General features: G+C 39.6%; 1 protein-coding gene across 4 annotated transcripts in view; it reads left to right on the top strand.

The window, feature by feature from the left end:
- The window catches only part of OPHN1 (oligophrenin 1), a 599,351-nt gene extending 583,871 nt beyond the window's left edge, over window positions 1-15,480 (top strand). For all 4 annotated transcript variants that reach the window (XM_079910490.1, XM_079910489.1, XM_079910488.1 and 1 more), the window contains exons 22-25: window positions 7,678-7,843; window positions 8,929-8,979; window positions 12,701-12,742; window positions 13,953-15,480. In XM_079910490.1, the coding sequence (XP_079766616.1) occupies window positions 7,678-7,843; window positions 8,929-8,979; window positions 12,701-12,734 (251 nt within the window). In that variant the 3' untranslated portion in view covers window positions 12,735-12,742; window positions 13,953-15,480. The remainder of the gene's footprint in view (window positions 1-7,677; window positions 7,844-8,928; window positions 8,980-12,700; window positions 12,743-13,952) is intronic.
- The last annotated feature ends 514 nt before the right edge of the window (window positions 15,481-15,994 follow it).

Below are 15,994 nucleotides of genomic sequence, written 5' to 3'. Positions count from 1 at the left end.
ATAGTACCTGGAACAGAGCAGGTGTTCAATAAAAAAGGTAGCTAAAGTTTTTTACCAGTTATTTTATTACCATTACCATTATTATTGTCATTTATAACTTTTTATATTACTACTAATAACAACAAAACAGCAGACACTGGGAAGAAAAGTGGATGCAAAAACAGGAGATATGAGTTTTAGTCCTCACTCTACCACTTACCTAACTATATGATTGCGGGTGAGTGAGTTCACCTTTCCGAACCTTAGTTTCCTTCTCTCTAAAATGGGAAAGATAAGACCCATCTGCTATTCTTTCCTCCCAAGCTTATTGTGAACATCAAATAATTAATTGGGAGAGTGCTTTGAATATTATAATGTGTTAGAAAAATTGGATTATTATTATTATTTTGGTCACTCTTTAGCTGCAATTCTGTGTACCCGACCTGGTGCTAAGGGGAATGGCATGTCCAGAAATGTAAGATACAGCCTAGTGTGTAAATGAATAGTACTTGGTTCATACCTCCATTAGAACACCAATCACACTGTATTATCATTATCTTTCTTCATATCTGTCTGCCTCACCAGAATGACTAGCTGGAGGAATTAAAAAACCCCATGGAGCAATATATAAGTACTTCATGGGTGCTTACATGGATGGAAATTACCAATGTCAGCTCAAGTGTTCAGAGGATTGAGATTTGAGCTGACTGTTTAGGGGTAGTTACAGTACAGATAAGACATGAGAACAGGGACATATATCGGGAAAGAAGCAGGACAGAGTCTAACACTTACTTATCCTTGCTACATGCTAGGTATTCTCTAACAGCCATCTAATTTAGTCCTTACAACCAGCTTGTGAGGACGGGTTATTATATCCATTTCCCAGATGAATACCTTGATAGTCAAAGAGTTGAAATAACTGCACAGGGTTCCACAGTTTGGAAGTCGCAGAACAAGGCCTGAAAGCAGGGTCTGCCCAACTCCAGACTTACTTTCCACACTGTACCATACTGTCTCATCTAGAAGAGTCAAGGGCTTGCTGCTTTGATAGGGCCGGTGAGGAGACCAGTTTAACAAAAGTAGAGCTGGTATTTAAAATCTAGCACTAGTACCTGGTTTAATAATTTGGGACCAGCTCATAGAGGGCCTTGAATTTATGTTAAGGAGTTTGAACTTATCCTGTACATTTTATAGTCACTGAGAAAATCTTTAAGGAGAAGAAATACAGTGTGGAAATACTTAAGGTAAATCTTACAACAGTATTATATGGATTAAAGTTAATATTTTTTACATTTACCTTAAAAAGTTTTGTAGAAGAAAACAATGAATATCAAGGTTTACTGACAAAAATTGAATGAATATCAAGATCTACTAACACCCTTGCATAGTTGCAAACGTGTCTATTTCCAGATGGTGTTCATCAGGCCATGAACATTTTTTGTGGACTTTTTTTCACTTAATATTATTTTATATGAATACATTTTTTGACCTAGCCTAAATCCTTGTCATTTCATGCATAATATGTATTGGTTAAATACTTGTAAGAATTGAATTGTTTGTTTATCAGCCTTTGTGGTTGGGTCTGAATTTTTGCTGTTAAGAAGCATGTTTATGTGCTACTTGTTTTCCTTATTTTTTTCTTTAGAGTTAATTTCTTTGGGCCTGTTCCCCAAAGTGGATCAACTGGATTAATGAGTATGAACTGTCTCATATATATTATTTTGCATTTCATTCACATTGTTCCAGAATTCCTTTTGTTTTGTTTTGTTTTTGTTATTTTTTTATACTGCAGGTTCTTCTTAGTCATCAATTTTATACACATCAGTATATACATGTCAATCCCAATCGCCCAATTCAGCACACCACCATCCCCACCCCACCACAGTTTTCCCCACTTGGTGTCCATACGTCTGTTCTCTACATCTGTGTCTCAACTTCTGCCCTGCAAACCGGCTCATCTGTACAACTTTTCTAGGTTCCACATACATGTGTTAATATACGATATTTGTTTATCTCTTTCTGACTTACTTCACTCTGTATGACACTCTCTAGATCCGTCCACGTCTCAACAAATGATTCAAATTCGTTCCTTTTTATGGCTGAGTAATATTCCATTGTATATATGTACCACATCTTCTTTATCCATTCGTCTGTCGATGGGCATTTAGGTTGCTTCCATGACCTGGCTATTGTAAATAGTGCTGCAATGAACATTGGGTGCATGTGTCTTTTTGAATTATGGTTTTCTCTGGGTATATGCCCAGTAGTGGGACTGCTGGATCATATGGTAAATCTATTTGTAGTTTTTTAAGGAACCTCCATACTGTTCTCCATAGTGGCTGCATCAATTTACATTCCCACCAGCAGTGCAAGAGGGTTCCCTTTTCTCCACACCTTCTCCAACATTTGTTGTTTGTAGATTTTCTGATGATGCCCATTCTAAATGGTGTGAGGTGATACCTCAGCGTAGTTTTGATTTGCATTTCTCTAATAATTAGTAATGTTGAGCAGCTCCTCATGTGCTTCTTGGCCATCTGTATGTCTTCTTTAGAGAAATGTCTATTTAAGGTCTTCTCCCCATTTTTGGATTGGGTTGTTTGTTTCTTTAATATTGAGCTGCATGAGCTGTATATATATTTTGGAGATTAATCCTTTGTCCGTTGATTCGTTTGCAATATATTCTCCCATTCTGAGGGTTGTCTTTTCATCTTGTTTATGGTTTCCTTTGCTGTATAAAAGCTTTGAAGTTTCATTAGGTCCCATTTGTTTATTTTTGGTTTTATTTCCACTACTCTAGGAGGTGGATCAAAAAAGATCTTGCTGTTATTTGTCAAAGACTGTTCTTCCTATGTTTTCCTCTAAGAGTTTTATAGTGTCCCATCTTACATTTAGGTGTCTAATCCATTTTGAGTTTATTTTTCTGTATGGTGTTAGGGAGTGTTCTAATTTCATTCTTTTACGTGTAGCTGTCCAGTTTTCCCAACAACACTTACTGAAGAGACTGTCTTTTCTCCATTGTATATCTTTGCCTCCTTTGTCATAGATTAGTTGACCATAGGTGCATGGGTTTATCTCTGGGCTTTCTATCTTGTTCCATTGATCTATGTTTCTGTTTTTGTGCCAGTACCATATTGTCTTGATTACTGTAGTTTTGTAGTATAGCCTGAAGTCAGGGAGTCTGATTCCTCCAGCTGTGTTTTTTTCCCTCAAGAATGCTTTGGCTATTCGGGGTCTTTTGTGTCTCCATACAAATTTTAAGATGATTTGTTCTAGTTCCATAATAAATGCCATTGGTAATTTGATAGGGATTGCAGTGAATCTCTAGGTTGCTTTGGGCAGTATAGTCATTTTCACAATATTGTTTCTTCCAATCCAAGAACATGGTATATCACTCCATCTGTTTGTATCATCTTTAATTTCTTTCATCAGTGTTTTATAGTTTTCTGCATACAGGTCTTTTATCTCCCTAGGTAGGTTTATTCCGAGGTATTTTATTCTTTTTGTTGCAATGGTAAATGGGAGTGTTTCCATAATTTCTCTTTCAGATTTTTCATCTTTAGTGTATAGGAATGCAAGAGATTTCTGTGCATTAATTTTGTATCCTGCAACTTTACAAAATTCATTAATTAGCTCTAGTAGTCTTCTGGTGGCATCTTTAAGATTCTCTATGTATACTATCATGTCATCTGCAAACAGTGACAGTTATACTTCTTCTTTTCCAATTTGTATTCCTTTTATTTCTTTTACTTCTCTTATTGCCATGGCTAGGACTTCCAAAACTATGTTGAATAATAGTAGTGAGAGTGGACATCCTTGTCTCATTCCTGATCTTAGAGGAAATGCTTTCAATTTTTCACCATTGAGAATGATGTTGGCTGTGGGTTTGTCATATATGGCCTTTATTATGTTGAGGTAGGTTCCCTCTATGCCTACTTTCTGGAGAGTTTTTATCATAAATGGGTTTGAATTTTGTCAAAAGCTTTTTCTGCCTCTATTGGGATGATCATATGGTTTTTATTCTTCAGTTTGTTAATATGGTTTTTCACATTGATTGATTTGCGTATATTGAAGAATCCTTGCATCCCTGGGATAAATCCCACTTGATCATTGTTTATGAACCTTTTAATGTGTTGTTGGATTCTGTTTGCTAGTATTTTGTTGAGGATTATTGCATCTATATTCATCAGTGATATTGGTCTGTAATTTTCTTTTTTTTGTAGTATCTTTGTCCAATTTTGGTTTCAGGGTGATGGTGGCCTCATAGAATGAGTTTGGGAGTGTTCCTTCCTCTGCAATTTTTTGGAAGAGTTTGAGAAGAATGGGTGTTATCTCTTCTCTAAATGTTTGATAGAATTCACCTCTGAAGCCATCTGGTCCTGGACTTTTGTTTGTTGGAAGATTTTTTTTTTGCGGTATGCAGGCTGTGCAGGTATGCATTGCTGTGGCCCCTCCCTCTGCAGAGCAGAGGCTCCGGATGCGCAGGCCCAGCGGCCATGGCCCACCGGCCCAGCTGCTCCACAGCATGTGGGATCCTCCCGGACCGGGGCATGAACCCACGTCCCCTGCATCGGCAGGTGGACTCTCAACCACTGCACCACCACGGAAGTCCATATTGGAAGATTTTTAATCACAGTTTCAATTTCATTACTTGTGATTGGTCTGTTCATATTTTCTGTTTCTTCCTGGTTCAGTCTGGAAGGTTATACCTTTCTAAGAATTTGTCCATTTCTTTCAGGTTGTCCATTTTATTGGCAGAGATTTGCTTGTAGTAGTCTCTTAGGATGCTTTGTATTTCTGAGGTGTCTGTTGTAACTTCTCCTTTTTCATTTCTAATTTTATTGATTTGAGTCCTCTCCCTCTTTTTCTTGATAAGTCTGGCTAATGGTTTATCAATTTTGTTTATTTTCTCAATGAACCAGCTTTTAGTTTTATTGATCTTTGCTGTTGTTTACTTTGTTCCTATTTCATTTATTTCTGCTCTGATCTTTATGATTTCTTTCCTTTTGCTATCTTTGGGCTTTGCTTGTTCTTCTTCCTCTAGTTGCTTTAGGTGTAATGTTAGATTGTTTACTTGATATTTTTCTTGTGTCTTGAGGTAGGCTTGTATAGCTATAAACTTCCCTCTTAGAACTGCTTTTGCTGCATCCCATAGGTTTTGGATCATCGTGTTTTCATTATCATTTGTCTCTAGGTATTTTTTGATTTCCTCTTTGATTTCTTCAGTGATCTCTTGGTTGTTTAGTAACGTATTGTTTAGCCTCCATGTGTTTGTGTTTTTTACGTTTTTTTCCCTGTAATTCATTTCTAATCTCATAGCATTGTGGTTCAGAAAAGATGATTGATGTGATTTCAATTTTCTTAATTTTACTGAGGCTTGATTTGTGACCCAAGGTGTGATCTATCCTGGAGAATGTTCTGTGCACACTTGAGAAGAAAGTGTAATCTGCTGTTTTTGGATGGAATGTCCTATAAATATCAATTAAATCGATCTGGTCTGTTGTGTCATTTAAAGCTTCTGTTTCCTTATTTATTTTCATTTTGGATGATCTGTCCATTGTTGTAAGTGAGGTGTTAAAGTCCGCCACTATTATTGTGTTACTGTCAATTTCCTCTTTTATAGCTGTTAGCATTTGCCTTATGTATTGAGGTGCTCCTATGTTGGGTGCATATATATTTATAATTGTTATATCTTCTTCTTGGATTGATCCCTTGATTATTATATAGTGTCCTTCCTTGTCTCTTGTAACATTCTTTATTTTCAAGTCTATTTTATCTGATATGAGTACAGCTACTCCAGCTTTCTTTTGATTGCCATTTGCATGGAATATCTTTTTCCATCCCCTCACTTTCAGTCTGTATGTGTCCCTAGGTCTGAAGTGGGTCTCTTGTAGACATCATATATATGGGTCTTGTTTTTGTATCCATTCAGCAAGCACGTGTCTTTTGGTTGGAGCTTTTAATCCATCCACATTTAAGGTAATTATCAATATGTATGTTCCTATGACCATTTTCTTAATTGTTTTGGGTTTGTTTTTGTAGGTTCTTTTCTTCTCTTGTGTTTCCCACTTAGAGAAGTTCCTTTAGCATTTGTTGCAGAGCTGGTTTGGTGGTGCTAAATTCTCTTAGCTTTTGCTTGTCTGTAAAGCTTTTGATTTCTCCGTCGAATCTGAATGAGATCCTTGCCGTGTAGAGTAATCTTGATTGTAGGTTCTTCCCTTTCATCACTTTAAATATGTCATGCCATTCCCTTCTGGCTTGTAGAGTTTCTGCTGAGAAATCAGCTGTTAACCTTTTGGGAGTTTCTTGTGTTATTTGTCGTTTTTCCCTTGCTGCTTTCAATAATTTTTCTTTGTCTTTAATTTTTGCCAATTTGATTACTATGAGTTTTGGCGTTTTTCTCATTGGGTTTATCCTCTATGGGACTCGCTGCTCTTCCTGGACTTGGGTGGCTATTTCCTTTCCCATGTTAGGGAAGTTTTCGACTATAATCTCTTCAAATATATTCTCTGGTCCTTTCTCTCTCTCTTCTGCTTCTGGAATCCCTATAATGCGAATGTTGTTGCATTTAATGTTGTCCCTGAGGTCTCTTAGGCTGTCTTCATTTCTTTTCATTCTTTTTTCTTTAGTCTGTTCCGTAGCAGTGAATTCCTCCATTCTGTCTTCCAGGTCACTTATCTGTTCTCCTGCCTCAGTTATTCTGCTATTGATTCCTTCTTGTGTAGTTTTCATTTTGGTTATTGTATTGTTCATCTCTGTTTGTTTGTTCTTTAATTTTTCTAGGTCTTTGTTAAACATTTCTTGCATCTTCTTGATCTTTGCCTCCATTCTTTTTCTGTGGTCCTGGATCATCTTCACTATCATTATTCTGAATTCTTTTTCTGGAAGGTTGCCTATCTCCACTTAGTTTAGTTGTTTTTCTGGGGTTTAATCTTGGTCCTTCATCTGGTATATAGCCCTCTGCCTTTTCATCTTGTCCATCTTTCTGTGAATGTGTTTTTTGTTCCACAGTCTGCAGGACTGTAGTTCTTCTTGCTTCTGCTGTCTGCCCTCTGGTGGATGATACTCTGTTCCAGAATTATTGATGGCTATCTAGTTAGAATAAGCCCAGTGTACAGTACCCCCAGCAGTGTGTGCATGCATATGTTTCACTATATTGCTGCCAGAATCATTTTATTAAAAAATTATGTGTATTTATTTTGTACTGAGTGACCTGGAAACTAGAGACATAGAGGCAGAAAGGTGAGTTAGGAGACTGCCACAATAGTCAAGGCTTAAGTGAAAATAGACTCATTTTTGGTGATGATGAATGTAACAAATTTATCATCAAACATTGACTAAGCACTTGCTATGTGCCAGTGACAGTACTAAACATATTACTACCCAAGTAAATCCTCTCAATGTCTCTGTAAGATAATATATTTTTAGTCTTGATTATATGGTTGAGGAAACTGAGACTGAGCAAATTGATGTGACATACCCTAGGTCACACAAATGTGAAGCTCCAGAGCTGAGGTTCAAACATAGACTTTCTGAAGGGACAGCTTCTGGAAGAATATATTTTTTAATCCAGAGTTGTTAGTTACCAAAAAGAAATGGGGACCAAGGGAGGTGACCATGATAGCTGCAATATTGGGTACCTGCTGAGGAGTGGTGTTCCATTTGGCTCACTGTCCAAGTTCTTGTTGTTCTCTTTTCCAGGAGACTCTGACAGTTTCAGCACAGTTCGGCCTCCAGGAGAAAAGCCAACCATCATCCGACCCCCAGTGAGGCCTCCAGATCCTCCCTGCCGGGCAACTACTACCCAGAAACCCGAACCAAAGCCAGATATAGTGACTGGCAATGCAGGGGAAATCCCATCGTCTGTGTAAGTAGAGTTGTTTTTCAACCTTGACCTAAAGTCCACCTTAGACCACTAAGAATGCTTTCAGGATCACCATTATGGTTGTGAAGGGTGTACAATGCACAACTCCAGGGTATCGTTCACTTCATAGTGTAGGGGACTGTCGCAGACCAGCTCTGTTTGGAGTGTTCTACTCAACACTTAAAGCTGGGAGATTTTTCCTAAAGGTGAGGTGTTTAAATCTTGGTACCCGATAGGAGACCCATTTTTCTTAGTCTCCCTGATCTCTCTAGGGTGATAAGATTACCGGCTGCTTTCATGCTTCTTTGCCTCTGTAAATTTTTTTTCTTATTATTACTACTGGTTTTAAAAGTAATTTAATGAACAGATTTGGTCATTTTACGTGTGCTTTGAAGCTTTTTTTTTTAAAGAGAAGGTATGATTTTTAAAAATCTTCCAGAATGACTCAGATTCTCCAGAGAGCCTCTTACAGGGTAGTAGCAGAGCTATTATCCAACCAGCCTTCCTGAGTCTGGCCTGTAAGCCAAGGAATCAGGGATAGAGCAGCTAAGGTGGGGCCACAGCAACTCTCAGGGACCAGCTTTTCTTGGCCACAAAACTAGCCTGGCAGGCCTCTCCTCAGCCAGTGCCTGGGACCCCTCTCAGTATCCTGCCTCCTAGTGTTCCTTTTTCTTGTGTCTTTTGTTTTCCATAATTGCAAAATTGAGGAAATAAGAAAAACAGAGCCTCTACTGTTTGGACTAATTAGCTAAGTGTATTTGCAAAATGTCAAAAATTATACTCTGAAACCAAGAACTTGTTTCACTTATTTCTCCCAAGAGTAATCTGAATGGGCAACATACTTAGATCATTCTGAGCCAAGGGGAAGCAAAGAGTATCAGCCATAGCCTTGGGGGTGCCTATGGTCTCTGAGCCATTTCACATTCTGATACTTGGGTTTTTCCTCAGACCCAGATCCTTTGCAAGCTAAGGCAGAGCCTGGCATTGGTGGCCTATCTGGTTCATATTTTCTTTTCCTTTCCATTGGCCATTGGTTCCCACACATATTCCAGAGCAACTCATGGGACTTGGTTGGCTTCTCTTTGCAGGGTGGCTTCCAGGACCAGGTTCTTTGAAATAGCTTCCCGGAAAACAGGAAGGTAAGAGATGCAGGTGACAGAAATGAAACCAAATAACTTTTTAATAAATGTATCATGAGCATGTCATTTGCTCTCTTAACATTGTATTTTTGTTTCTCTGTAGCTCTGTCTCTTTCTCTCTGTCTGTGTTTGTTCCTTTCTCCCCCCCAACACTGTCTCTCTGTCTCCCTGTGTCTCTGTCTTTGTCTCTATAACTGTATGTCTCTCTGCCTTTGTCACTCTTGTCCATTTGTCTCTCGCACACTGTTTCTCTGTCTCTGTAATTCTCAGTCTCTTTATGTCTCTCCTTGTGTTTTTCTACTTATGTCTCTGTTTCCCTATCTCTTTGACTCTTTTTCTGTCTCTCTCCATGTCTCTCTTTCTTTGTCTATCTCTGTATCTGTTGTCTCTGCCTCTCTGACTCTGTCTTTCCATCTCTTTCTCTCTTTCTCCTCTCTCTCTCACACATACATAGAGTACTCACAGGCCAAGTGGTATTGCAAAAACTTTATGCTCGATGTAGGTCTAATTTTTTTTGTTAGTTTACTTATTTAGACCCTATTATATTCTAAAAGGGCAGCTGATATGAATATATAGAAAGCAATATTCTAATATAAACAGCCTTAGAATAAGCATAGCCCTCATTTCAGAGGTAAACATTAGACTTAGGTGGTTGTTTTCGAACTGGCTGAACATATAAATCACCTGGAAAATTTTGAGGGAAAATAAAATGAACACAGATTCCTGCCTTCTGCTCTAGACCCACAAAAACAGAATCTCCAGGAGTAGGGCCTGGGAGTGTGGGTTTTTTAAATTTCCTTCCTTTATTTCTTTCTTCCAGTTAATTTGTTTTTAAAATCCCTCAAGTACTGGTACAGGCTTTCCAAAGCCTATCATTTGGCACCCTTTAGACTAAAACACCTGGAGAAATGATTGCTTGGCCTTCAGGCACTCTTCTGTGAGTTTATTCAATGTTGCTTATCAGAGAGTTCAAAATTGTGCTTCCTGATGGGTGACAGGAGTGTAACTCTTCCAGGTATTCAGTTAAAAGCAGAACAATGTGCCTTTACCAGCGCTGGAGCTGGGATAGGTTTGACATCATCTAGTTAAAACTGTGGGACCCGACTCACCAGGACATGATTCTGAACAGCAGGTCACCCTAGTTCTGCTTGGCAGTCAGCCACAAGGAACTATAGACTAGGCCAAATTCTCCTTAGACAATAATTTACCATTTATTCTACCATAACAAATGAAAGTGAGGTCAAAGCCCCAGATTTCTCTTACTGATAGAATGAAGATAAAGTTTTCACCTAGGACATTTTTAAAGCAGGCTTAATCAGATAGGCTTGAGGGAAAAAAAGAAAAACAGAAAGAGAGAGAATACTTTATATTCTTAATAAAGTATCTGCCTATGATCAGGACTACTTCCTACTTCCTGGTGGTTCTTCCAACTTCCCTAGGATAAACCATATGAGAAATAAATACCAGGGAAATAGAATGAAGCAAACTAGAATTAACAGAATGAACTAGGCATATCTAAAGGAAAGCTTTTTAGAGGAAGTGATATCTGAGATGGGGCTTTAAAGATGGATAGAATACACTGAAAATGTGAGGGATTGATCTGTAGCTTTGGACAGGGAACCAAGGCATTGAGAGGGATACGTACTAGGCATGAACAAAGTCCAACAGAATCTTTAAGGCAGCCTGACTTTTAATAGGGAAACTGTAGCCAACCTGGTGTTGAAAGTGTGGAAAGATTGGTAACCACTACCTGGGCTTTGTCATTTAGTTTTCAGGGAGGTCTTGGACCAACTGCAACATAGGGCACTGTGGTCAAAGCAGGCACTTCAGGCTGGAGGACAACCTAACCAATCCTATGTCCAGGCCTCTGGAACCTAAATTTAATCCTGTTCCTTATTCCCAGATTCCATCTTGGCAGGATTGTGGGTAAGGCCAAGGTGGGTACACCAGTCCTCCAATATGTAATAAGCCACCTTCCTAGGTACCCACAGGTTCCTCCCACTCAGCATCCATATAAGGAAAGCACCCCTTCTGTCTAGGCCCCAGTTTTGTAACCACCACTTGCATCAGTGCACCTACATGATGGCTACTGGTCAAGATTCTTAGACTAGCCAGTCAATCCCATCTCATCTCTAATGAAAATGATCTGTTTAACCTTTTCTCTGCCCCTTTTTGCTTCCAGTTTGTACACCTGACTCTATGTAACCTGACATTTGAATGACCTCACTTCTCATTCATCTCCCTTCTACAATACAGCAATTAAAAAAAATTAAAAACTTGAAATAAAATGAGAAGTGGCTCATCAAGAAGAGAAGGGAGGGGAAGACATTTCAGTAAGGCAGAATAGCTTATGCAAGGCAGGTTCACAAAGTGATTAGTGTTCCACTTTGGCTAGAATGTGGGGGTGAGAAGAAGGAAGCTTAGCTAGAGTTGAGGCCAAGAAGATGGATTGGGGCCAGACTGTAAACGCCTTATATGACATACTAAGGAGTTTGGTCTTTATTCTGTAGTCCATGGGGTGTCATGGAAAACTTTTCAGCATGACAATGCATATTCTAAGCTGCCTGAGTTATTTAAAAAAAAAAACACACACACATTCTGCTGTTAATGAGGAAGATAGTTGGGACAGTAAAACCTGGAGGCAGGGAGACCAGTTAGGAGGCTAATCATCCTGGCAAGAGCTGATGAGGTCCTGATGTATGGCATTGTCAATAGGAATGGAATGAAAGGACAGATTTGAGGTAGACTCAGTAAGACCTTACTGACTTTTCAAACATGGAGCATTGGAGAAAGATTAAGAGAGAAGGAAGTCTAACTTGGGCAGTTAGGTAGATGGTAACAATAATTAATCATGGAGGAATAGGTTTTGTGGGAAAGTTTCTCTGCTCAATTTTGGACACAGTTTGTATGAAGACTCTGTGGGACATCCAGATAGAGATGTCCAGTGGGTAACTGCAACTTAGACTAGTAATTGGGGCTGGATCTACGTAGGTTTAGAGGTAGAACTGTTAAGTACAGCCACTGTACAAATTTATAGGGGCATTCACATATACTACAATGTGAATAGTAACCTTTTGGGGGTGGTCTCAGTATTTGATGGGAATTGAAATCATGGATGGGAATAAGATCACTCAGGGAGTAGGTATTAATAGACTTAAGAGAGAAGAGAAAAACAATGTTCAGGATATAGCCCTGGGACAAGCTGTTGTCTGGGATTTTCTGGCCAAATTATATGGAGCTTGATTCTCCAGGATTGTCTCTTGCCTCCAACCATCCCCAGACAAGTCTACTTTAGGACCAATCTAAGCACATCAAGAGGCTGGTTTGGTCTTCAAGGCAAAGAAAGATTCATGTTTCACAAGGCACTTGCCTTCCGTCTTTGCCTTTTTCCCATTGGAGATAATCACAGAATGTAGTCTTTGGTCTTTGGCCAATTCCTCTGGTCTTCCCTTGCCTCCCATAGTATGGCACTCGAAGGATTGTGCTGGCACCTGAAAGATGTCTTTGTGTCTGGGATACTGGGCTCTCTAAATCTGGCAGAGAGGTATGCCAACCTATAAGCATGGAGTGAGATGTTTTGAAACATCTGGATGGAATCACTTCCTCATTTTTCAAATGGCCTAATTGCCACCATCCTGGAAGGGTCACCCATCCACTTGCTTTCCTTTCCAGTTCTGATTTCTAGAGTCTTAGTGAAATGTCTTTCCTCCTTTACCCACAGTTCTCAAGGCAGACTTCCTGGAGATGAGAGTTGAGGCCTCAGGTATGTAGTATCCATCCCTGATTACAAAACCTTGTTACACATATACCTTCTTTATGAGATCTGAGTTTTTGAGGACTGGAGTGCCATGTGGGTCCAGAGGGTGGGAATTCACCTCCATGCCTCAGTTCACTACCCTGTAATTACATGACCCTTAAACTTACTGCCTTTTAATTCTGAGGTTCTCTGTGTTTTTAAGTTTCATTTCTTTCTTGCTCAGCCAAACTACAGTATAGTTTTACAAATTGCCTTTGAATCAAGGTCATTAGGAATCCTAAATTGTGACATTTTGGGCAATTACATTTCCTTCTCTGGGCCTCAATTTCCCAACATGTAAGATGAAATGTTTGGAACCTTTTAACTCCGACATCCTTTGGGTCTATAAGAATATCAGTAACCTCTCATTTGATATTATAGCAGGTCCCAAGAGTCTACCTTAGTATTTGTAGGGGAACTTCATTCCTTCAGATCAAATCACAATTTCAGTCTTACCCCTTGAACCTTCATCCTTAGTTCTTTATATTTGTCTAATGCAAAGCATTTTCACGTCCATTATATCATTTAGTCCATATCAAATGCCAGAAATAGGGAAGTTAATATGTATTTTCACTCAACAAATAAAGGAACTGAGGTTCAAAGGGGATAAGTAACTTACTAAGATCACCAGAACCATGGAGATCATGGAAATTTCCTTCTCTACTAGGAGTTCTGATTGACAATCAGATTGCTGGCATGACATGAACCAATACACACATAAATCAGATCCAGGTATCTGGAGCAGAGCTTTCCATGTACTCCTCAGCCTTCCTTTTCTTCATATCACTGCCAGTCCTCAGAGGTCTATGGGTAGATAAGAGTTTTCTTATCAGCTCTCATGAAGGTGAAGTCTCAGTAAAAGGAAGTTTGGAGTTATTGTAGGGCCATAAAGGCAGTGGCCATTCAGCAAGGTGAGTAATCTCAGAGGTATCAGGCATCTGTATCTCCTGTGGACTTTTTGGGGATTAGAGTTCAGGCTTAAGGCACACAGTTTCCAGCCCTGATTTTAGCACCGTATTAGGACAGTTTCATGGGATCTGAGTTATAAGGGCCTTTTTCTACCCAGCCGCTATTGCTCAGAAGATTAGCTACCTACCAAGAGAGGGCCTACTGCTCAGTGGCTGTTAAGTGTTTAACCAGTCCTAGCTAATTCCTTACTCTCTTCTTTCCCTTTCAGGTTTCAAAAACCTTGGCCTCAGGGGACACTTTCCAGGTTCTAGAAGAGTCTTCTTCAAACCCTTGTGTGCTGAAGAGCAGATCTTTCCTGGCCCTGCACCTTCAGGCTCTGGGATGCTATAAAATAAGGGACACACATCCTAGATACAAGTTTATTTCTCCTTTGTATTCTGTCTTCATTCCCTCAGAAGGTCTATCTTGAGCTCCTATAAGACTGTGAATGGCTGAACTCCCTCAAGGCAGACTGCAGAAACCAAGCTATCCACCATCCCAAGTCGAAGAGAGGAGCTCAGTTTTCAACTCCTCTCTGAACTTCCTGCCTCCTCAAAAGGCCATCTAGCTCTGAAAGATTTGGGGCTAAAGATTGATCTCAGAAGTCTTACCCTGAACAAGAAGTTACTTGAGTTGGGGCCATTGCTTACCTTGGAAGTAGGGGAGTAGGAATGTTTGCTGAACTTTAGAGAATCTTAATATCTCTTACTGAGGATATGGACCCTGGTGCCAGTTTGGAGCTTTGGCGCTGTAATATATTGCCAAGAATGTGTCTGCTCTTATGGGACCAGACAGAATGAGTGATGCCCCCACAATCCCTCCAAGTGGACTCAGGAAGGTGGCCTTCCTGCTTTTGCATACAGCTGCTTAAGACAAATCTGCAAAGCATGTTTTACATGTCAAAGCCTAGGTCTGTTTGAATTATTCTTCCTCCTGTTTTCTCCTGACAGCTTCCTTTCCAAGCAATCAAGAAAGAAACAAAAGCTGAAGACAGTTCTTTTAAAAAAGGCAGACTGTGTTTGTTCTGCAGGAGTTCCATTTTTGGGTCAAATGCTGGGGAGAATTGTTAAGATGATTGAGGCCAGGCAGTTGTCACTGTTGCTTCATGTCTGCCTTCTGCAGATAAGCTGTTTTATCACCTGAAAGAAACAGTTCTTAACCCATTATCTATGGATTCAGGAACTTCATAAAGCCTCTGAAATGGTATGCCTTTTCAATATGCCTTTTCTGAGGAAATGGTCCATAACATTCTAGTGAATTTCAGATTGGGCCTGTGACACAATAAAGGTTAAGAACCACAGCCTTTGAGATAAAAGACTCTTTTTATGACCTATAAAATATTTGATTAGAAAGGCCTTTCAGAATTATTTAGTCTAACTCCTTAGTTTACCATTGGGGAAACTGAGGCAGAGCAAGTTAGCAGCCATGTGTAAACAAGATACCACATCCCTGGGCACCTACACAAGGTTCTTTCCATTACACCATGCTTATCTAGCAAGGGGGCTTATGATTGGTCGCTTTAATGGCCATCATTTTGAGGATCTGGCTTTTACCCTCTTTCTTGAGCCACACATATTTGCCACCATATGGAACTTCCAGACATGAGCTCCTGGTCTTCCTCATTTGCTATTTCAATCATTGGAAAGGAATTAAAACACAGTGTAGTGAGTCAGAAATCTGACGAGTAGACATTTCTGATTCCTGTTTGTTGAAAAGAAGCTGCTGGAGAAAGTGTCATCGCTTGTTTCCACACAGGTGCCTTGGCTTTAGGGTGGGCTTTAAGATAGCCTGCCTTTAGTGTCTGTGTAATTATAATGTGGTCCAGTGTGAGAGAAAGGACTTTCCTATTGGACTCTTCTAGCCAGGCCCCACTAGTGCACTGACTATAGTACTGAGAAAGAAGCATAGACATGGGGAGAGGGGAGGCGAGAGAGAGGGTAAGAGAGAGGGAGATGAGAAAGAGAATGCACCCATGCCCAAACCAACTCTGAGATGCCTTGGGAACAGTGTTACTGAAAGGCAATAGCTACTTTCAAGATTGAATTCTAAATATGGCTTATTGATGAGTTAGTAACATGTAAGCTAAACACACTGAGAGCCTTTGTGGAAGTAATTGAATAGCAATTTGATGACATTCTTAATGACGATGTACCCAGGTGGCCATATTGAACTCTCAGCTCTACCCAGTCTCAAAGGCCAAGTTGCTAAGAAACCAGGATAAAGTAAGCCAAGTGGGCACCATTCTACCTGCTGCTCTCCCTAAAAGGGAAT

This window comes from Stenella coeruleoalba (assembly GCF_951394435.1).
Source record: "Stenella coeruleoalba genome assembly, chromosome: X".
NCBI lineage: Eukaryota > Metazoa > Chordata > Mammalia > Artiodactyla > Delphinidae > Stenella > Stenella coeruleoalba.
Note: the sequence above shows the minus strand (reverse complement) of the source record. Positions and strands in the feature narration are given on the sequence as shown.